General features: G+C 37.0%; 2 protein-coding genes across 2 annotated transcripts in view; one reads left to right on the top strand and one right to left on the bottom strand.

The window, feature by feature from the left end:
- Positions 1–4,661: 4,661 nt before the first annotated feature.
- On the bottom strand, positions 4,662–11,532 carry LOC121411891 (MIF4G domain-containing protein B-like). The gene is made up of 5 exons (XM_041604777.1): positions 11,228–11,532; positions 9,060–9,329; positions 8,410–8,562; positions 8,025–8,075; positions 4,662–7,322 (listed from the first exon to the last, which is right to left on the bottom strand). The coding sequence occupies exons 1-5, from the start codon at positions 11,396–11,398 to the stop codon at positions 7,122–7,124; spliced, it is 846 nt and encodes a 281-aa protein (XP_041460711.1). The 5' UTR covers positions 11,399–11,532; the 3' UTR covers positions 4,662–7,121.
- Positions 11,533–11,568: 36 nt separating this feature from the next.
- LOC121411888 (leucine-rich repeat serine/threonine-protein kinase 2-like) overlaps positions 11,569–24,300 on the top strand; it is a 108,734-nt gene continuing 96,002 nt past the window's right edge. The window contains 3 exon segments of the mRNA XM_041604775.1: positions 11,569–11,654; positions 15,358–15,610; positions 23,780–23,871. Of these exon segments, the coding sequence (XP_041460709.1) occupies positions 15,475–15,610; positions 23,780–23,871 (228 nt within the window). The 5' untranslated portion in view covers positions 11,569–11,654; positions 15,358–15,474.

Raw genomic sequence — 24,300 nt, 5'->3', positions numbered from 1 at the left:
AGCTTATCTCATCAAAATCACAGAATCATATGTAAAAATGAATGGGTGCAAAGACGTGGGGCACCATATTTTTGTTCAATCAGAAATTGACTGGCCGAGATTTAAAAAGAAAATTGCATATTTCTCAAAAGCTTTTATGAGATTTTGTGCACACTTATAAGAATATGAGGAACATTATCAAGTGAAAAATTTTGTGGAATAAAAATAAATCCACATTTAATCTTAAAGGTCAAGTCCACCTCAGAAAAATGTTGATTTGAATCAATAGAGAAAAATCAGACAAGCACAATGCTGAAGATTTCATGAAAATCAGATGTAAAATAAGTTATGACATTTCAAAGTTTCGCTTATTTTTAACAAAATAGTTATATGAACGAGCCAGTTACATCCAAATGAGAGAGTTGATGATGTCACTCACTCACTATTTCTTTTGTTTTTTATTGTTTGAATTATACAATATTTCAATTTTTACGAATTTGACGATTGGGACCTCCTTGCCTGAAGCACAAAATGTTAAAATAATGGAATTCCACGTGTTCAGGGGAAATGCTACTTCATTTCACATGACAATGACAAGAAAATCAAAATATTTCATATTTTAAACAATAAAAAACAAAAGAAATAGTGAGTGAATGACATCGACTCTCTCATTTGGATGTAGCTGGCTCGTTCATATAACTGTTTTTGTGAAATGAAGCGAAACTTTGAAATGTCATAACTTTTTATTTTACAGCCGATTTGGATGAAATTTTCAGTGTTATGCTTGTTGAATTTTTCTCTCTTTATTCAAATCAAGTTTTTGTTGGGGTGGACTTGTCCTTTAAAGGGGAATCCAAGCCAACTAAAAACTTGTTTTTATAAGGAAAAGAAAAATCAGACAAGTTGATAGGTGAAAGTTTGAACAATATTGGACAAACAACAAGAAAGTTATGAATTTTTAAAAGTTGTAAATATAGGTAATCACTATACCCATGGAGATTTCAAATTGGCCGCATATGGGATGTCATAGTGATGTAAGGCAAGGACTACTCTTCCATGTACTTCAATACATATTATGGCTAAAATGCCATTTTTCCCAAAAGTTTAATTTCAAATTATATTTTTCTTTCATGAGGACATACTACAATATACTACCTGGGTTATATTTAGATTACTGCCCCAGGGGAATGGGTACTTAGGGAAAACCACAAATCCCTGATAATAAAGTACATGGCCTATGGGAAAGTTGTCCTTGCCCCTTGTCATAATTTACTTACCCAGTTGCCAATTTGAAATCTACATAGTATTAGTGATCTCAATTTTAAAGCAGCTATAACTTTCTTATTGCTTGTCGGATGTCTTTCGAACTTTCACCATTCTGTTTAATTTATTTTTCTCCTTCCCAACACAACATTTTATGGCCAAGGCTGGATTTGCCTTTAAGTTGGAGTTTTAGGTGCGCAGACATGGGGCCTCTTCCTTCATACCAACATGTAGTAACATTCTCCAGATTACTGATATACATTTACTTATTTGTATTAAAAAATTAATTTTGTTTATAAATATTGTATATAGAGCCATGAGAATACCGTTTGTCTTTCAATACCTGTAGAGTCTTGTGCAACTCTTTTGTGACCATGTTTTTGTAGCAATAAAATCTTACAAATTCGATTTTTGTGTCGCAGTTGTTTTGGTCTTTAATTGATGAATTGGATTTGGTGAAAGTATGGATAGCCATGTATACCGTAGACCTTATGCGTATGATGTCATCGCATAGCGCCCTCTTCCAGAGGATATGGGAATGCACATAAATGGAGTTGTAAGAGATGCGTTACCTACAGATAACCAATGCTGCAAGGCAGTGGTGTCATCTAAAATGGAGGCATAATGATGTCAATGCGCAATGTCTATGGATTGATCCTCAAATAAGATTAATTCCAATTCAATCCATAGAGATATAGTTTCGGTAACAGTGGACAGTTGGTGATGATCTTTATTAAAATAAATTCAATTCAGCAGTTCTGCTATAGTTCAACTTGTGCAGAAGACCATCACTTTGGTCGGCCATTTCGCAAACTTGACGTAGATTTAATATCTAGGGTTTTCAGAAGAAAATCAAGAAGTTTTATTGCTAACAAGGGACTTGCAGATTCTCACATTGACCCTGTTTTGGTCAAATCTTGTCCATGAAGATCAAGAATGCAGGCATGGAATCAAGTCTTTAAACTCGCTCTGAATTTTTGTGATGTATGTGCAACCATGTTTGAAGATGTGAAACCAGTCAGTAGCAAGGCTTGTTTAAACACATAGATAAATCCCTTTATCACCTCTGCATGCTGAATGTTCCGAAAGTCTCTAGCTGCTAGAATCGTTGAAGAAAAATCAATCATGGCAGTTCTGATGTTGCACAGACCAATCCTACTGGATAGAATATTTAAGCAACATTGACACTTATCTATTGATTTTATTTTAAAATTGATAGAATAAATGCCATTGTCACAATTTAAAGCAAGTGGAGCGCGCCTCTGGCAATCTCACCTGCATCATGCAATTCAATATAGCAGCAGTGCTGACTTTGAAAACTCCTATAAAATAATTAAAAAAAACACCATTCATATAATGATACTATACTATAATAAATAAATGACATTAGACCTTGATCATGCAACCTAAGACTTTTCAGTGATACTTGATTACCCTATATCCACATTTTATAAACTATATCTATAAACTTTGAAAGTTATATGACAGCAATCTTATAATTATCTCCAAAATGGCCAAGTTCAATGTCCTTAAATGACCTTTGACTTCGGTCATGTGACCTGAAATCACAAGAGATGTTTAATGATACTTGATTACTCTTACATGTATGTCCAAGTTTAATGAAATAGACCAATACACTTGCAGAGTTAGTTATGATGGTATTTCAACAAATACCCCCAACATGGCCAAAGTTTGACCTTAATTGACCTTTGACCTTGGTCATGTGAACTGAAACTGGCGCAGGATGTGTACAGTGATGCTTGATTACTCTTATATCCAAGTTTCATGAATCAGGTCCATAAACTTTCAAAGTTATGATGGTAATTCAACAGATACCCCCCCCAAATTGACAAAGTTCATTGACCTTTGTCATGTGACATGAAATTCGCACAGGATGTTCAGTGATACTTTATTACTCTTATGTCCAAGTTGTATGAACTAACCAATAAACTTTCAAAGTTATGATGGTAATTCAACCAAATACCCCAACTTGGCCAAAGTTCATTGACCTGAAATGACCTTTGTCATGTGACATGAAACTCACACAGGATGTTCAGTGATACTTGATTACTCTTAAGTCCAAGTTACATGAACTAGGTCCATATACTCTCTAAGTTATGCTGTCATTTAAAAAACTTAACCTTCGGTTAAGATTTGGTGTTGACGCCGCCGCTGTCGGATAAGCGGCGCCTATAGTCCCACTCTGCTATGCAGGTGAGACAAAAAGATAACACTGCTGAGGCTGCTGTCAAAGTATTTCGTAGTTGCCAACCTTGTGCAACCCCAAAATGGAATCAGTGGCAGAAAAGAGGAATTTCCCACGAAAACAAAATAGTTTCAACATGACCCTTGAAGCCAGACTTGCCAATCTCTGGAAATAACAATCGGTGATTCTGAAAACTGTATTTGAAATATTGACCCACAAATGACCTTTCGTCTAGTTACCCAAAATTACATTTATCCGATTACCTAACCTGAAGTTTTTTGAAAGAGATTTTCTATTAAAAAAAAGTATTATGAAGACAAAAAAACATGCCATAATTTGGTTGCTAAAACGGTATATAATAATTATGTCAATAACGTAATGGTTCTACATATTTCTAACCAGTGTGGCTACAGGTGACTTGCCTACTGCTGCTCTCAAATGTAGGAAATATCTCCCACTTGCACCGATCAAATCAATGTCTCAAAAAAGTATCTATACAAAAAAGGCTAGGAGTGTTTCATAAAACTATTTATACGACACCTAGATAGATCCTTAGCATTTGGTTGGTTGTTTGATATCGATCATTCGGACCATTTTACAATGACGCCATTGACCGTGCAATTTAGGATCTATTCATCGTGCAATGTTGGATCCATATGATTTTGTCCATTGCATGCGTGCATTGTACGCAACATACGCGACAATCAACAGACCTAGCTTGCACTGCATGGTCATATTTTGCATCAAATTGATAATATCCTATGAAAAATAATCTAGTTTCAAGTGTCATATACACCAAATAATGAACGTTCCTTCATTCGTGCAATGGACAGAATACTTCATGAGGTGAAAGATGAAAAGATCCATTGCACTCATTAACACGGTTATTTGTATATTGTGCTTCTAAGCAATACTAGATCACATACATGTACACTTTAAATAGTTACATGTATATTTTTTTGTTAAATATCTTTGGCCACAATATAGATTGATTGAAATTTACCAATGACAATCCTAGCTCTATATAAATTCTTTACATTTCACTATCCTCACAGAAGCATTGATTTTTTATGTATCATAATGGACACTAAACCTATTTATTATGATTGATTATACTTATGCAATCATAATGATTATTAAAACTTTTAAAAGGTGAGACAATTCATATGATAACATATGAAACACACCATAGATACCCAAGTTACAAATCATATGTATAAATAAATGATTTATTTGAAACAAATGCATGTATTTACAAACTCTTCTTGTTGTGATGGCATAAAATAACATTTGTATATACAACAAAATACAAAAAACAACAAAAGCTTATTTGAAACAGAATAACATAGGAAGCTGCATAAACACAAGTACTGACTCTTACGTGAAATGAATAATTGAATCTAGAGAGCTGAAATTTTTCTTTATCCCAAGATACACGTATTTTCATATGAAGTATAAGTATTCTAAAAACAAATTTAGTGCCATAAAATGAAGAAATATGACTTTCCATTAGGCACATACTTGTTGAAAAGTTATAATAGTGATGTAATGTAGTATTCTCTAATGTAATAGATATGTTATCAATATCACTTAAAACCATATTTAGCTTTTCATTTTCATCATCTCCATAGAATAGGAAGCTTTGTGACACTTAATCAATGAAGAGAGATAGGTCTCTGAATCACAGTTTCATGGGATGGACCAGTTCTCAGACATCTTTCTCTAGCAACAGAAATTGTTAACAGACCAACAGAAAACATCTCGATGCTAAAAAAAATAAAATGAGTGAAAATAAGAAAAAACATAAAATTCCTACATAAAATACAGTGGTGCTCAAAGGTTAGTGAACCGCGCCATATATAATGTGTTCAAGATAATTTTCAAGTCAGGTGATGAGATATTACATTCAATGAAGTCTGTTATCTGGGCTCACCAAACACTGTAATGCTGTTGTCTACATTCAACACTCAGCTAGGAGTGCAATTTGTGGTGGGGTTCACTCACTTTTGAGAACTGCAGGTAAACAGGAACATTTCAAGATATAATGAATATTAGCTGAATGGGAAAAGGGATGAGGAAAAGGATGATCACAGCCCCCCCCCCCCCTCTTCCTCTCTCCAAATCGGGGTCCCGTTTCATAAAGACCTGGGGGGTGTTTCACAAAGATTTAAGTATGACTTAGGTCGCACTTAAATGCCGATGCATACATGATATGCAACCTGCAATCTTATTAATAAATATGTAGTAGTGCGTGTCCTCTTCGCATGATCTGACTAATGTGGCCATGCCTTTTATACTGCATGCAACTTGACATCTAAGTCTTTGTGAAACACCCCCCCCTTTTTACAATAACAATTGCATAATTTCTGTTAACAATCATACTGAATAATTACAGTAGCATTGACTGTTATTGCATATATGTAATAAAACATACAATAGGGATAGGCATATCCCTGATGAAACGGACCCCTAGACCTATCGTGAAGAGATTGGTCAGTGACTTTCACCGACATTACTGAAGATCCTTGCATCTGATTGGCCGAGAGCAACTTGGTTAGTGAAAGTCACTGACAAGGCATTTCATGAAATGCTCCTTGATGTACAAAGACGCCTGCATGCTATCACTCTGTCGGGTTCATGCACAAATGGAAATCCATGCTTCAACTCATACCAATCATCGATCACACAATGTGACATTTTGTCAAACTGAAAAAAATTGAAAAGCTCCATTACCAGCACCTTATCAACTCCTTTTTAAAAATTATATTTTAGGGTTTATCTCAAATACTTTTGAATTATTCATTTACCTCTTCTTTTTGCCCATTGGTTACAAGAATTTGTAATTTTGTTTCTGAACAAGTCTTTGCTAAAATACCTGAAATTCTTGGGGGTTGGGGGTTTCTACCAAAGTGTACCCTGGGGATTGTTTCATCAAGCATTTCTGCAGGACTATGAAAGAATGGTTATATTCCTGTGCTAAATAAGACAACAAAATCTTCAAAGGGCTTTTTTTTATAACAGTGGAACTGAATTTCCTACAACCCCAATCATATCCTGATAAAAAACTTTGCATTGAGGAATGCTTGTAAACAGCAAGAATTTTAATTTACAAAGATCGTAATTCAACTTCACATGATGCCAATTAGAAATCTGATCCAAGCACAAGAATAGGTTCTTGCCGTTTGGAAAGTGATGGGTAACTGAAGAACAGCTTTATGTAACAGGAAAAGGTTGCACTTGTGGTTCATTCTGCTTTAGTGGCTCCTTAGGGTAGAAAGAATGTGCTTCGCATTTTGTGAGCACACTGATGATAATCTTAATATGTCACATCATAATTTTACATCTAGCACACACACTGACGGATTTCTTTTCGTGTTCCTGCACCAAACCATATCTACACCAACATAACGGTGCTTGTAAAGATATCCTATATCTTGATCAAGAAAGCAAAACATACATCTTGAGCCTCAAATCACAGATGGGCTCAACTAAAGTTCTTCAATTTCTCCAAAGGCTTGTCCCTTAAAGTGACAATAGTTTACATAAAGGATCACCCTCAGCCAAGACTTGCACAAGCAATGGCTCTGAGAGGGTCCCCTGGAGATTATCCATGACAAGACATCAAAACCAAAACACCAGAGAATGTCTTTCAGAGAAGCACTTTGGTCAACTATCAACAGAAGACCTCGGAGTAGTATTGCTGCTGTGTGTCATTCAAGTGCCATCCGCTCGCTCTAAGTTCAATGACCTCGAGGAGGAGAAGGCGGGAGAAGTGGGAAGACTTGGGACCTAGCAGTTTCTCCTTCATGATGTTGACCAAGGTGTCCATTTGCCCAGACTTCAGGTCATCCAGAGTGGGTCCAAGCGACTTGAGCTACATGTAAGATAAGAATGTCAAAGAAACAAAAGTTTCATTATCTGGGTAGTGTTACATACAGCTGTGCATAATTATAGTGACTTTATTTAGGGCTTCATAATAATAGCTGGATTTGTAAAGTGCTTTTTGCCTGAGGAAACAAAGTGCTGCTATTTTTACCTAGCTTTACTTATGCTGCGTTCAAGCGTTCAATAAATTTCTTCTTGCCAGGTACCGATTCACCTCACCTGGGTCTCATGCAGCACAATGTTGGTAAATATCTTCATGAAGGAAAACATGCCATGGTTGGAAATCGAACCCATGTCCCTCAAATGAAAGACAAAAACTGAACCACTAGATCGCAATGCCCCCACTATGACTATGTCAAGCCAATAGGACTCAAATAATTTTTCAAATTGCTAAGAATTGAGTTATTTAGATGCAGAAACAAATTATTCAGAACAAAGCATTTCAATATATAGGATATTTTCTTTACAATTCAGTTGAATTTGTAGGAAATATCTTTTGACTCTTTACCTCAACACCCCCAAAATAATCAAATCATTCAAACTGATCTGTCAAGTGGTTTTTAGTCTCGACAAAAGAAACTTGACAGATGGAATAGAAAAAACGATTACATAATGCCTTCAGCAACACCGACAGTGGGCGGAAGCATAAAAACCCATATAAATTGATAGAATGGTTGATATTTTGTCTCACCTGATTACAACCACATTTCATTTCTTCATCGCTGGAATCATCACTTATTAGCTGTAGTGTAGGAAAAAAAGATGAAGATACTTAATAAACCTTATTCAAAGTGTTGGAATATTTGAGTGGTCAATTCAGGGCTCGAAATTTCTGGAAAATAGCATGTTTTTAGACCCAGGTTGCAAAGTGTACTTCCTAGTGTAAAGGGAATATTACAGACAGGATGGGAAGTAATGCTCACTGAAACAATTTACCAGCCAACCCTTAAGATTATATCTTGATCAGTTACAAATCAATAATCTAACTCTACAGTATTAAAGCTTTATCGATATACCCTTTAGTGAAACTGCCTGGTGTAATTGAAAAATATTTAACAGCGGGCAGATCAACTCACTGTGTCAAGGCATGTATAGACAGGCTCCACCAAGGCGTTGATGTAGTTATCTCCAATCCTGAGATGTTTGAAGAGACAGCAAAGATAGCAAGTAAAGGCAAGCCATCGGCTCGGATCTTGGTCTTTCCATGTGGCACGGGATGTAAAATCATCCTTCAAATGAGAATATTAATTCGTGTTTTGATTAAATGCACCTTAAGCTGAAATATAGTATAGCACATATCGCTAATGTCATTTGATACAAGTACCTATTTATTATGTTTAACTGAAACAAGGTTGCCCATCAAAAATCATAGCATTATTTTCGAAGGGGAGTATATTACACGAGTACGGAAAATTGCAATGATAAGAACTTTGTCTTTATTCAACATACCACAGTGGCTTTTGTAATAGAGGCTTATTCACATTTCCCCTAATAGATTCATCACTTTAGTTTGCTTTATGGTCAACCTATCTATTGTTCAAGTTTGTCATTCCCATTTATTACTTTGATATTTTAAAGGATTTAGAAGTGTTAAGCTTTCATGGCAAATTCGAAACCTAAAATGCATGGTGAATATCTTGTGTATGCTTGATCGGGAGACCTTTGAGTGTAAGTTTAAGCGCATTTTTCTTTGCAGTCCCTGCTGTAAAGTGATATAAAGGTTTACCTGAAGTTCTTTTAGTAGAGGGCTTCTAAACTTGAGCCCCTCCGCTTCTAATGTAGCTAGCCTGGAGCACAGTTTGGCCATCACTTCCGCATTCTTTTCATTTTCCATTCCATGGTGGTACATGAGAAGGGCAAATGATCTCATCTGGGATTCTTTACTGATGTATCCTTCTGCGTCATTGTAGATCCCATCTGCAATGTCCCACAGGGACGATTCATTGCTACTCCTTGCTGCCTGCTGCACCAACACCATTGTCCTGTTGTAGAAATGCTGTAATAGTGAATAAGTGAAACACATCACTAACAGTGCTCACACAACACCACAGTAAACAACAAGACCAAAAGAAAGACTCTTAAAAAACAAAACAAAAAACTTAATTTATCCGCGATAAATAGGTTCTTGAGTAAGAATAAATGAACTGTGCACTTCATTTTGATCATCTTGACACTGCTTAAGGAAATGTTTAGATATGCCTGAAGAATCAATGTTTCTAGTTACTAAGCCCTTCCATGCTTGATTTTGAAATGAGAATGGAGCTCAGGGGCTTTCAAAACCATTCCGCCGCCCATGGAGCTAAAAATGTTTAATAACACTTTTGTCAGGCCCATTCTGAATTCTGGAATATCAGTACAGAGGAGCTGGTCAGAATATTAGGATTGTCCCAGGTTACAGGGCCTGTCTCAGTTTTCATTGATTCAATCTTCACACAAGAAATCTAGGAAAGTTTATTCACCCATCAGTTGCCAACACTAATCAAGTCAATGTAAGCATATCATATTTTTAAACAATATTATTTGAAGACAGGAAGTAATAAAAAAAAGATGGTGAATTTGGGGAGTTCACGGAATCTAGTTTTAGCACTCTCAATCCCTGTAACTACTGTCTATGTCCCGCAGGGGGAGCGAAAAAAAAACCTGTTCTCATAAACAAGGACAAAGACTATCTCAAATTTTCAAGACTACTTGGATCTAGATCTATCCTTATTTTCCAGGGTAATTCCAATTTTTGGACCAGCCCCTCTTTTGAGCATGAAATGTGTTCAAAGTTAAACAATCGATGCAGAGCCAATATGGGAGACAATTTCCCATATGAAAGTTTAGTTTTGCAAAAGGAAAAAGAAACACCAAAAAGAACAGATTTTTTTCACCGAATTTTTGTCTCACTGTCAGAAGCCCATTTGTTTTGAATATGGATGACAACAAAAATCCTTGTGAAAACAGTGAATTTTTAAAGCAGACAGTGAAACAGCAATTCTTCATGAGGAATCTACTTATCACATTTTCATTTGCTGCAAAATTATCCTTTTGCAGCAAATGCAAACTAAAGAAATTGATCTCCCAAACTAGACTGTCTCTAACCCAGAACACAGCCGGCAGCCTAGGCTAGACTCACACCAGTAGAGGCGCTGGTCAGAAAACTGGGATCATCCCAGTTTACAGGGACTGTCTCAGTTTTTAAAGATTTCTTCACACAAGAAATCTAGGAAAGTTCATTCATGGTCACCTGTCAAGTGCTGACACCAATCAAGTGTGCGAGCCAATGTAAACATATCATTATCACGTTTCATTAAAAAAAATCATTGGAAAACAGTAAGCAGAGATGCCAAGTTCAAAGACCAGCTATGCGTGAGATTTTCTGTGAATCTGAGTGAGATCACAGACATTGTGTACAAATACTATGGGGATAGGCTGTGATAGTTGCGCGAGACAGAGATTTGAGAGGATGAACAAGAGTCCAAAATGCTCGAGTCTCACGCATTATGTGTGAGACTTGGTAGCTCTGAGTAACTCATGAAAAATTGACGGTGAAGGGGGGGGGGGGGGGGGATAGAGGTCACTGAATCTAGTTTTCACTCCCAATTCCTGTAATTGATGTCTTTGTCCCGTAGGGGGGAGTGAAAATAAAAAACGTCCCCACCAGCCAGGACAGTCTCAATTTATCAAGACATGATTTGTCTTGGTTTATGTCATTATGAGGATATCCTTTTTTTTTTTGGACCAGCGCCTCTCTACTGAACACTCACAGGCATAAATGCGATGTCACGGTATTCAATTTCAAGTGGGGGTACCGGTTAGACAACTTATACCCCCTGGGACCCTCCTCCTCTATCAAACACTAAACGATTGCATGGTTATCTGCTCCAAATCCAATTCAGACGTTTTCCGTACCTCGCCCAGTATCAGCACGTGTTCTTCTTTCATGTACGGGATGTCACTTGATCTATCGCCAGAACTCCCGGCGAGCGATGCAATCCCACGATCGTTTGGCTGCTGCTGTTTCAACTTTTGACGACTGGCCGCCGACTTTAAGCCACCACTTATCTGTCGAGCAGATGCCATCACGATAAATAAGAGAGAAACTATGAGGCTTCTTCACAGAAACAGACAGAAAAGTTTGATTCTTGGATGATTTAGGGCATCCGAAACGAAAGAGATTATCCTTGACCGGGATCCTTGATACCTAAACAGGTTAATTCTGTGCACAGTATTGATGCGTAGCATTTATTCAGGCGCGCGTCTGGTGCTTCATTAATTCTGTACATTCGCTGGATTTCGATGGTGGCTTGACGCAACACAGATTGTGATATTACAAAATGTAAGAGAATAAACTTCAACACTCATAATTATCTAGTATGACTAATTTGTTATTTTCATTTTAAAATTTTCCCATTATCCCATATCCGTCAATTCTTGCCAATGAAGTTTAATGTAAGTTACTTGGTGTAGACTAGCATCGAGGCACGATAAACCACTGTATATGCCGATGGATCATCACAACAATAATATTTTGTCCAAGAAAACTTGATCTCTATGCAAAATGGACAGATATTTGATGTATTGAAGCTCACTGGTGAGTACCTTATTTCATGTTGTATTTGTAGAATGGTGATAAAAAACTTGTTTTTTGTCCATTGAAAATATTTTGCCTTCGCTTTTTTGCAAGTGTTGATAACAAATGATACTGATAGAGGCCTTTTCAATACCGGTAACGGTACCGGTACTCCATTCCAAGGTAAACTAAAGTAAAGCCAAGGCGGACGCATTACACCTGTACGCCGCGGCACTGGCGCTGGCGTAAATACACAGAGCAGAGGGGCCAGGGGAGGGCTCTTGCCATGCCCCCGGCCCCCCTCACCTTCCCCTTCCTAAAGAAAAATAAATCATGACAAAGAAAAAATGCCTTATCCTGAAATAAGTCACCACTCTTCTCATGTGTGTCAGTGTGTGTGCGCTCCTTGTGTACAAAGTCAATGCCAATGGGAGAGGAAAGAAGTCACTGCCGCTGACGAAATATACGGCAGTGAATGGAGTGGTGACTTAAACCAGGATAATGCCGCAAAAACTAAAAGGTAAGAAAAGGAAAGAGATAAGAGTGAGTATGATATTATTTTCTGATATTATTGTAAAAAAATCACGTGTTTGTCTTTGTGACTTGGAAAATTATGTAAAAATAAAAAATGTCGAAATTTTTGCTCACACACCTGACTTATTATTTCACAGTTACATGATACACCACATGAGCACCCTCAAAATTTTTGGCTCATTACATCACAGTTGCCACTTTGTTACCAAATGTGCATCCGTGTGCAGATAAAACTGGATGTGCCTGCAAATTCGGACCATAGAAAGTAACATGGCCAATATTCGACATGTTAAGCTTTTCTGCAATATCTTTTGTTCTAAAATTTCTTTTCCCAAAATGATATTTGCACCAATGTTTTTAATTTTCTAATTGCAGCGTTCATTTTCAAATTCCATCTCAATAATTCATAAAAACTTGAAATGTATCGCCATGTTTCACGGCCGAGATTCGACACCCCCTGCCTTTTGTTCGACACAGCGCTGTGTGCATTCAAAAGTCGATGCATACGAGAGCCGGTGAATTGCACCGCTCAGCATGGGATGTGCGACCTGGAAGATGCAGCGGTCATTCGCTCCTGCATTGCGATCGGGGCCCGTGTCGAATGAAGGCGACCTGCAAGCGTGCCTTAACTTGATTTCTGTGCAAATTCAATGCCTTTGAATTTTTCTTCTTTTTTTCTTTTTTTTTAATTGGATTATGATGTAATTTTCAGAAAATAACATATCTTACCCTTTTTCTTTTTTTTCTTAATCACCATTATTGCTTAAGTCAGGTTTGAGATGAGGAGGGAGGCTCCACACTAACCCCTTTTTTCTACAGATCCAACCAGTTTATGTCGGACCAGTAGATACTCATATTTTACATTTTTTACTGGTCCGAAGCAAAAAATTTACTGGTCCCCAAAATAAAAAAAAAATCAAGAAAAATCATTTAAAAAGTTTCTTTTGCTGTCTTTTCTTGCTTTTATTGCCCCCCAAAGACATGCAAACAAACGATACACACACAACATAATTCATGAGAGCCATATCCTAATTTTTGAGAGTCATCTATTAAGACGCCAGAGTCTTTTTTATAATTTAAAACAGAGTAGAAAATATCATTTGTATCACTTTGATATTTTTTTCTACTAGTCATGTTGGATCGGTAAATATGGCTATTTCTGAAAAGTTACTGGCCAGACAGCAATTTTACCGGTGTAGGACTGTTGGACCAGTGCCAGTGTCGCGCTGGGTAGGCGTGTAATTGGAAGGAATTTTGAATGCAAAGTGCTCAAGTTTCGAGTGAAATAGTATCTAAGGTATCACAGAAGCCCAGGTATTGGCACAGCTTTGCACAAAAAACTGGAAAACAAGCTATTTAATGTTAAGAGCACTGCTTTAAGCTTCATTTTCTTTTTATTTTCTTTGTTAAAAAAATGACATCATTTCGTATATTTTGCAAAAGTCAACACTCTGCCCCAACTTTTGATTTATCACCAGGCGTTATAGTTTATAGCTTTGCAGCTTGTATGAAATTCATATGGAGGTAGGAAGAAATTACACTGTCACATATTAGATTTTATGGCACTTTATTCTTTACATTTGCATTTGCAATGCATCGATTGGGGAATTTCGTAGTTCTCTGAAACAGTTTTGTTTGAATTGTTCCCTCTAATCAAATCTGTGTGTTTGCAGAGCCATATACTGCAATTTTAGATGGAACTTTGACCAAAAGCCCATTATTTATAAATATGATTTGAATGGCGGCCTTGGTTGTGACTTGGGAGCGTGAAATACAAGTTACGGTAATAATATAAGGAGTGATACCATTTTATGATTCTTTTCTAAGATTCAAGTTCCTGTTCTGAAAATAGTAATTATTTTCTTCTTAATTTCTTCTATGTTGTTATTTTGAATATTAATGGTTCATTTCTTTACATTGAAAAGAAGTGTCTGCTGTTTTATTTCATATTGTGTCTTTAGCATGCAATGCTGTGTACCAAATACTCACTCACTGCAAATGAAGTGTAGGACTGTTATTTTGACAATTGGTTTCCTGTAATATAGTTTAGTTATTTATAGTTCCAGATTCAGTATGTAGTTTAGCTTTGTTAACATTCTTGATGTTTCCGTTGTCATCCATTTACATTTGACTTTCAACCTGCTTTTCTTGTCATTTTTTCCTATTCATTTCAGATGTGTTCATTACATTCCCACATCTGATTCTTTTGTTCACCATTCTTATCATGTAATCATCCCAACATCTTATTCATCTCCATCCTCTATCTGTTATTGGATTTTTTTTATTAAATAAACTTTTCCACTTTCAGTTGGCTCCTCCATTCTCTTTATTTTCATTGGTTGATTTTGTGTAATTTGAATATATGCTAATTAGAGTACAAGTGACCTTCTGATCAAACGTAGAATGGATATAGATCTACAAACTGGCTTGTAGGGAACTTCTCTCCTCTTATCTCCTGTTGCACGGTCAGGCTGAGTTCCCCAAATCAGAAGATTCTGCTTCATAAGGGATTTTTTTTTTGCAACCATTATGCAGGTGCTTTCTGGAATGAAGATAATACATTGTCAAAAGCCCTACATGACAAATCAGTCTTTGTAAAAAAAATGAAAACAGACAAACGACATTTGCAATATTTCTTCAGCTCATAATCTTAGGATGATCTGCTCCCCTGGAGCTTGTAACACAAATCTTAGCAATGATCGTAGAACATTTTTCTACGATTGACTGCATTGACTATATAATGTACAATCAATCGTACAATTAATCGCTAACCTTTGTGTTACGGGACCCTAGTTCACCAATTTTTGGCAAAGACCTCTCAGTTGTTCATTGTGATTTGACGGGCATTTTCCAATGCATTTACTATGTTCCAGAATCTGTCCCGCAGCAATTGTGAAAACTCAATCTTTGATTATATATAAAATTTCATTTGAAGGAAATGGCATCAGCTAAATGTACCGCATCCTACATCCACTGCTCCATCGCTCCATGGAAAACATCCAGGCTCTAGCGTTTCTCAAGATTGGTCATTGCTAGGAAGCCAGGTGCCGCCATGGCTTCACCCATAACTCCGGAAGACGAACGCATGCAGAAGAGCTTGCTCGACCAGCTGTTGCTTTTGAAGCTGCAGTTTGATCCATCGAGACTCAGCGAGATCTTGTTGAAAATATCTCTCCTTTGCGAACAAGGTTAGAATTAATTCATTTTAATTACATGAATGTTAACTAAAAGAATGTTTAAAAAAATATTAGGTTTTCATGTGGTGTAGAGACAGAGAGATAAATAAAGACAGATAAAGAGAGAGAGATAGCGAAAAAGTAAAGAGAGAGAGGGAAAGGGGGGGGGGGGGGGGCGGAGTGGTGGGGAGTGAAGGAGAAAGAGTGAGTAGAAAATGGAACGAGGGGTTTAGGGGAGCATGTTATCTGTGATTTTGACTGAAACATTGACTGATTTTGTTACTGAAAATTCAGTGATCATACAGTATGCTCCAAGAAATACGTCCCAGGGTATACGTGTAAAATATGAACGATAAATATATATTCCAGAAGATTATTACATGAACTAGATACTAGAATTTTAATTTGTTTGGTAAATGGTAATGTTTTTTACAAGATGATGTGGGCATGTGGCCTGTTATAAAAACCAGATTATCAATATTGCTGAAATTCTAGCAAAGAGCAAGGGAAATACAGTTGAAGAATGCTACCTGTTCCCAAATTTCAAACTGTACAAGTACAGTAAACTTTAGTATTCAAATTGTGTTCATTATTAAACGGATGATGTAATGTTGCTATTGATCAGAAATTTAATAGAGCCTCAATGACTTCATAAAGATGAAATGTTTATGATGAATTTACATGTACACTGGTGTATATTTGATTAACTTTGCTCACTCAACATCACCAAACTTCATAAACAAAATCACATATGAATGAATATAGCAACCAATGGGGTGTAACAAAGATTGTTGTTTCTGAAGGAAAATGGTGGCCTACATGGACATATGCAGTTTCTTTTTCAGAAGGAATTTTGAGAAGACCAATAAAGCCCAAGCATGTAAATATACAGATGACATTACTTTTGCTACGGGTGTACATTCACTTTCACTTTTACTCAATCTGAGTATAATAGGTTTACCCCCTCTACTGTTTGAAATATGTTTTTTTCTTCAACTAATACAACACAGCATCTGATGGTGTATATTCAAATATGTAGGAATAATGGAGTATATTTGATAGTGGGGGGGGGGGGGGTGGTTGATGCATGGGAACTTTCAAAGGTTGAAAGGAATTAAAATGCCCAATTGAGATTTGAACATGCACTAATACATTTTTACCCAGCAGGCGAATAATTATTACTTCTTTATATTTTTGGTGGCTGATTTTTGCAGCCTACTGCCTAAATCGGCAACATTAGGTAAGCTTTAACATTGCAATGAATAAGAATATCCAGAGCTCCCTCTTTTTTTCAAGGGCTTTGAGCATTTTCGGGGCTAAATCGCCCCCAGCCCCCATGTACATGTAATATTATTTAGTTATCCAGACACAAATATAAGAGAAAAATATACTGTACATGACAGTTGTCAGCATTATTCAGCATTTTTATTGCTCATTTGAAATAGACATGTCTGTATTGGCTTATTACCAAGTTGACTTTGTTCCCTGTGATCATAGTGAATGACATTTTGTCATTTTATTATTATTGCAGTCAGGGGCTGATCCAGGATTTTCCAAAGGGGCACATACTTCCGAGGAAAAATTTGACAAGCAAAGGAAAAAAAAGGTTTTTAACCAAAAAATTTAGGATATTGCACCCCCAAAAAATTAACAAGCAAAAAGGTCTTCACTTTCAAAAGGCGGGGTACGCTTCTGTTTTAATGGCATTTTCACACGACAAATTTTAATTTTGCTTCTCTAAAGGGGGGGGGCATGGGCTGGCTGTGCCCCCCTAGTCTGCTATGCAGACTCTGAATGGCTCGAAGTAAGCCATAGTAGACCTAGTCTGCTATGCAGACTCGTTGAATCAGCAGTGCCCCCCCTGGATCGGCTAGTGATTGCAGTACAAATAAGCAGTTTTTATAACTTTGGACCTTCCACACTTATTGAAGTTTATGTTGACATCTGGACCTAGATTTCATTGAAATTTATTTTTTGTTGACGATGTATGTGTGGCTTTTCGTAAAATATGGTGCTCAATATTTTATCAAATATGCGTTTTCTTTTGTAAATTTGTGAATAATTATGTCACTATGACACATTATAGTTTATACAGGAACATTGTAATTTTTAAGTAAGATTACAAGTTTACAACCACTGATTCCATTTGCTATAGGTAATATTTACTTTTTGTCATTGAATTTCAAATTATGCTTCATTCTTTAAAGGGGAATCCATCCTTAGTCATAAAATGTTGCGTTGGTAAGGAGAAAAATAAATAAACAGAATGGTGAAAGTTTGAAAGAAATTGGACCAGCAATAAGAAAGTTTTGGTTGCTATTAAATTGATATCCTGAGACTGTACATTTCAAATTGGCAACAGGGGCAAGGAAACTTTCCCATAGGGTACATGTACATGTATGTACTTAATGATCAGGGATTTGTAGTTTTCTCCATAAGTACCCATTCCGCTGGGGCAGTAATTTATTATAACCCAGGTAGTATATTGTTTTATGTCCTAATGAAAGAAAAATATAATTTCAAGTATAACTTTTGAAAAAATGATGTTTTAGCCATTTATGTACATGAGTAGTCCTTGCCTTTATCACTATGACATCACATATGCAGCCAATTTGAAGTCTCCATTCGTAGGCCTATAGTGATTACCAATTCTTACAACCTTTACAAATTCATAACTTTCTTATTGTTTATCCAATATTGTTCAAACTTTCACTTTATATCAACTTGACAAATTTTTCTTACAAGTTATTTGGTTTTGATTTCCCTTTATTAAAAAGTGAAACATTGCTAGTTGGTCAATAAAAATTAAAATACTTCAGTCACTTTATTGTCTTTACTTTAATTTTTAATAGATAGATCTCACGTTTTTGTGGTCTCAGTATGGTAGTTTGAAGACGACAAGAAAACCTTGTCCGAATGTGGAGTTTGGGACATTCCTTTTCACTCTCAGAACCATACATGTATGCCCACAAATGAATATATGGTGAATAGGCCTGATAATGAACCATAGGGTTATCTATCATTAAACTTCACAAAATTCTGCTAAAATATAATTTCTTAAATTTTTTTTTTCTTTTTAGAGGTTGAAAAATTCTAAAGGGTCCCATAATACATTGAGCACTGCACAAGGTCATGAAATGGCCCCATAAAATTGCATAGAAAAGAAAACTCTCAATTCATTTTGGCAGACCTCGCTAGTAGGTCCATGTTTGCACCTACCTGTTATACTTTTACGTATGCCTGAAAGAAAATGCGTGCCAATTTCTCTGTAAATGAGTCATCAAAGCTACTTGAACTTTGAATGGATATCTCCAAGGTTGCAGGGATGAGATTTGGATAGTGTAAAAAGCAAATTATTAGAACTCTTGATATGAGTTGAGTTCTAAAATAAAAGGCTATATGAGTTCTAAAGGCAAGAAGAATACACATTTTATTTGAGAATTTGGGAACTCCAAACCATGAGATTTTTTTTTTCTGGAAACAGGCAGGTGGTGATGCATGAGATATACTGTACATTATCAATCGTATCAGACATCTGTGCAGGGCAAATTGAAATTACATTATTGCCTGCTTATGACTGTTATCAAATGTTAGGTCAATAAGAGGCCGTTCTCATTACGCTTTCTAAAACTAGTTTACTGGAAGCCGATTCAGGAAACCAGTTTGGAAGGTCGCTTTGCTAGCGTTCCCACTTGATCACACGAAAGTGGTTTTCAAAATCACTTCACGTAAAGTGCTCTTGTTGCTATGGAAACTCTCAGTGGGGTGACACGTTTCGCGAGAAATTCGAAACCGCAGCATGGTCATTTTGTACACCTGTCGTGAGAAGTAGCGCGCTCAAAATGTGCAAAGATCGCTTCCCGAAGAACGGTTGTGTCCTCGCTTACGCTAAAACCAGTTTAACGAGGCAAAGCGATCTTGAAAACTACATCGCGAGGTGGTTTTCCAAACTGGTTTAGAAGATCGCTTCCAAGACCGCTTCGACTGTTCTCACTACGCGTTAAACTGGTTTCCACGAAACTAGTTTCCAGTAAACTAGTTTTAGGAACGTAGTGAGAACAGCCTCCTAGTTTCCAATGGTTTATCCCTGGACCAAATGTATTGCCCACTCAGGAAAGTCTATGAGAAAATGCGTTGAAATGTAGCAGGCATTAACGCAAAGCTAACTTCAGGTATTCTGCGCATTTTGTACACGTCCTTGAACTGCGCAGTGCTATACGTCATAATGTTTATCAAGTTGAGACAACGCTGGACACTGCGTCCCCAGGCCAGGGACGTGTCATTTCAAGTACATGTACATCACAATGGTAAAGTTTAGAGGCCCTGTCTGTCTGCCTGCTCAACATTACAAAATAGATTCCCGTTCTTAAACTCTAAAATATCTAAATTTTTGCGATTTTTGCTCTAGGTGTCTGATTTGGTTAATAATAGCAATTGATATTTACTAACCTGGGGGCGAAATGACATAATCGCCCTTACTAAATTGATATCACCCTCGTCTACGACTCGGGCTATATAAATCTTGTTTGGGCGACATATTGTCGTATCACCCTGAGGCCAGTCAATATTGCTTTAATATTAGATATTGTGAAGCATGCATGAACTACATGTACATACATTTACCGGTAGTTCTCATATTAATTTTAATTTACAATTAATTCTGCATGGAGGTAGGTGTGAAAGCCTCCTAAGTGTATTCTCTTTATCTGCTAAATTTGCTAAAATTTCCTTAACCCTGTATCTAGGCGGGGCTAACCTATCGTACAAGATTATTAAAGCTATCTTTTCACAAAGCGTTTTTACAAAGTGGGTTAAGTGGTTAACCATACTTAAAGGTCAAGTCCACCCCAGAAAAATGTTAATTTGACTAAATAGAGAAAAATCGAACTAGCATAACGCTGAAAATTTCATTAACAAAAAAAAAAAAAAACTTTAAAAGTTATGGCATTTTAAAGTTTTGCTTATTTTTCACAAAACAGTGATATGCACAACTGTGTCATCCATCACTCACTATTTCTTTTGTTTTTTATTGTTTGAATTATACAATATTTCATTTTTTTACAGATTTGACATTAAGGACCAAGTTGACTGAAACATTTGGTATTTAACAATGTTAATTCCACATGTTCAGGGAGGAATTAATCGTTCTTTCACTTGACAATGAGGAGAAAATTAGAATATTTCATGTAATAAAATAAAAAAGATGCAATGAGTGGATTACGTCGTCAGTCTCCTCATTTGCATACCGCCCATGATGTGCATACAACTGTTTTGTATAATTTAGCAAAACTTTAAAATGTTGTAACTTTCTTATTTTACATCCGAATTTGATGAAATTATCAGTGTTATCCTTGATGGATTAGCTGAGCAGTTGCGGTGCTAAGAGTAATAGTCCAAGGTTAAAAGTCGCTTGTGTTAAAAGAAACCTAGCTAAGGCAGGGATGTTGCTCGATATATGCCCTGGAACTCTGGAAGCAACAGAGCCATCGCTGTTGTCCAGTCAGAGACAAGTAAGTACAGGTTAGCTCATGAATGGCTACCATTACTAGATTTTGTGCCCGGGGGGGGGGGGGCACTCAGTATATAACGCATAGTGGGTATGTGCCGCGGAGGGGACCCCCATTTTTACACTCAAATTTCCGTTCCAAGGCATAGCATTTTTGCCTTGTTGAGAAAAAGAACAAAGAAAGCCGCTCCAAGGCATATCATTTTCTTCTTATCGAGAAAAAAGAAGAGAGAAATCCGCTCCAAAGCTTCGCATATTTTTCGTTACGCCGCTCCGATCGCGTTGAATGAGCTGCAATTTTGGTGAAAAGCGGCCGCAGAGCTCCCCGGCGGAGGCCGCGCTAGCTGCATCATGCACGCATGACCGTTCCGTAGGGATGCATACACGCTCACACGCTGGCGATCCGTTCCAAGGACCCCCGTTTTCACAAACATTTGTCGTTCCGAAGCCCGTTCCGAGGACCCTCCTTTTTACGATAAGCCCGCTCCAAGGCCCCCGTTTTTTTGTCTCGCCCGCGGCACACCCCCACCACTTTTTTGGTCGAGTGCCCCCCCCCGGGATTTTGTGTAATGAGATCAAGCATTTCCCTAGCCGGGGATAGGCAGAAAACTTTGCGTGTGTAAAAGGAAAAAACTTAGTACTTGTGATTAAGGATAGTATGGGGTTAGCTATAGTACGGGTTTAAGAAAATGTAGTATAAAAATCCTACCTGACAACAAGTTAATTTGAATAAAAGTAGAAATTTTATAGAAAAATATTTGTGAATGTTTGTTAGAATTTTGTGAGAGAATAAAATAGCTATGATATTTTTGTGTTTGTGTCATCACAAATGGGCTGCTCGTCCATACGTTGTGTGTTACAAATCCCCAAATGTCATTAACTCTATAAAAAGTGAATGATTATATTTGTGTGGGGTAGGTACCGTCAGACTCATTATTTTATGTTCCCTTAGAACTACATAATTATATTTCTATTCATCTTATTCCATTAAAAAAATTAATTTATGTAATCAAGAGCTTTGAAATTCATGACTCTCATATTCCTTGGTGGATTTTCATCAAACCTTCAATATTTTTGTATACTTTCCTGCTATTATGAAAACCGACTTCTTGGTGAACTTCCCCTTTAAATTGGCATAACGTGACCTAACTTGAAAGGTACTGTAACTGCGCCATAATACCCCCCTGCTCATGGAGCAATTATTTATAGGGTTCACTGATCATGACAAAAAATGTTTCGATAGATTGTGACAGTTCCATGGAAAATAAACTTCATGATTGTTCAGCACACCAAGACTTAGTGTGCTTTGTTCTAGATACAAGTGACTTCCATTCATGTAGATCATTAAAAAGACCCTTGCAGGTGTTCAACAGTTCTTTCTATGAAATATTGCTGAATAGTATCCAATGAAATATTGTGAAAATCGTGTGCAGAGAAGAAAGTAAAGGAAGGAAGGAAAAGCTATCACCGCAGTGAGGATTTAGGAGTGTTTCCTTTCACACCTACAATGTAGATTATTAGAGTCCGAGTCCCGGTCTGAGTAAAAAGTAGCGGTTGGTGTAACCCGATAGTGATCCGCTTTTGTCTACCTGTAAGCTGCAAGGATGTTAGAAATGGGATTTTCTCAAAGTTCTAGGGGTTTATGTAGCAGTGTTGGTTCAATACCTTGTTGGGCAGTTGAGTCATGTGCTCTAGAACTCATTCCTGAAGGATGGGAATTACTTGGTGTCCATACAGCCAGCCACCACTGAGAGAAACATGTCCATTTGATTTGATGCGTGTTCCCCTCAGAGCAGCCTCGCCGCCATTCTAAAGCAGGATTAATTCCGCACAGGATGAAGGATTTATTCTATACTTTGATTCTTTTCCTGTTTTTAATCCTTGGTTGATGTATGTTGTGTCAAGAATACTAGGCAGCGTATACTCCAATTGAAGCCTTGTCATCACCTGGGACCTCATAGTTCAAGGATCCAATGATTCTTCTCGTGCCGTGAAGCGAATCGCTTTGAAAGAAACTGTTGGATAACATGGAATATTGATCACATGTTTACCAATATGAGATGACATTTTTTTGTAAACATCAAGTTACGCTTGATAGTCTCCTAAGGTTGTTGTTGTTGTTATATGCTGCTGTAGGAGGCCATGAAGTGCTCTTATTCTGTTGTCCTATGGATTTTATCTTCCATAGGGTTTTATCATCCAACCATGGTGCTATGAACACACCAATTCATTTTGATGAGTTTCCAGCAAAAAAATCATCAGCTGTGGCAAATTGGTGAAAGACTATTTGCTTCAGACTCTGACTTAAACAGTCGTTCCATCGGCATCCATCAAATATAATGAAACATATGAGCTCATGATCACATCGGACTTTGCACTTTTAGGTCGACTTTCCATAAATCGAATAATCGTTTCAATCGAAGCATTTTTATTTCAGACCAAATAACCAAAGTCAAAAGGGTTTCTCTGGCTTTTAGAGATTTAACTTTATAGGCAGAGTCAGAGTCACCTGTTAATTGAATTCTAGGCAATATGCTTTAAACCTTTGATATCATCATCATGTCTCAGCGGATGCATAATTTACTTTACCTTCCTCAAACGTTAGCATTGTGTTGATAGTATGTCTATTCCTTTTACGATGGATTTTGCTACTTTATCAACCGAAATCCCTCCAGATGCTGTGGCTTCCACCCTGCAGGAGTACCATGCCCATGCCCAGGTACTGCAAGTGATGGATCAGCACACCTACAATGCAGATATACAAGAGGTAAGCTCAAATATTTCTTTTTCCAAAAAGAAAATTTAGTTATGATCAATGTTTTCTTCTCCCTCTCATTCTCCTCCACCTCATGAAGTTCTACTCTTTGTTGTCATGATCATCACTATAGTTACCGCCACTTCTGCCATCATCTTTTTCTTCATAGAGGTCTTTTTTATGTATCAATTTAGATTAGTAGTGCCTGGCAGTAACAGAAGGTGGTTACAAACCACCTCAGTCAAAAAACTCCCTGTTAAAAATTGCAAGAATTTTTCATGATAAAAAATACCCAATAATTATTTACGCATTCACACCACCCTGAAAGGTACACTTCAGGGGAAAGTTCTCGGAGGCAAGGCCCAATATTCAAAATGGCTAGCTTATTAGCCACCCACGGCGCCCATGCCCAGCTTGGCTAAGAAAGTTCCTGTAATTTAC

The sequence above is a fragment of the Lytechinus variegatus genome, chromosome 3 (assembly GCF_018143015.1).
Source record: "Lytechinus variegatus isolate NC3 chromosome 3, Lvar_3.0, whole genome shotgun sequence".
In the NCBI taxonomy this organism is placed as follows: domain Eukaryota; kingdom Metazoa; phylum Echinodermata; class Echinoidea; order Temnopleuroida; family Toxopneustidae; genus Lytechinus; species Lytechinus variegatus.
Note: the sequence above shows the minus strand (reverse complement) of the source record. Positions and strands in the feature narration are given on the sequence as shown.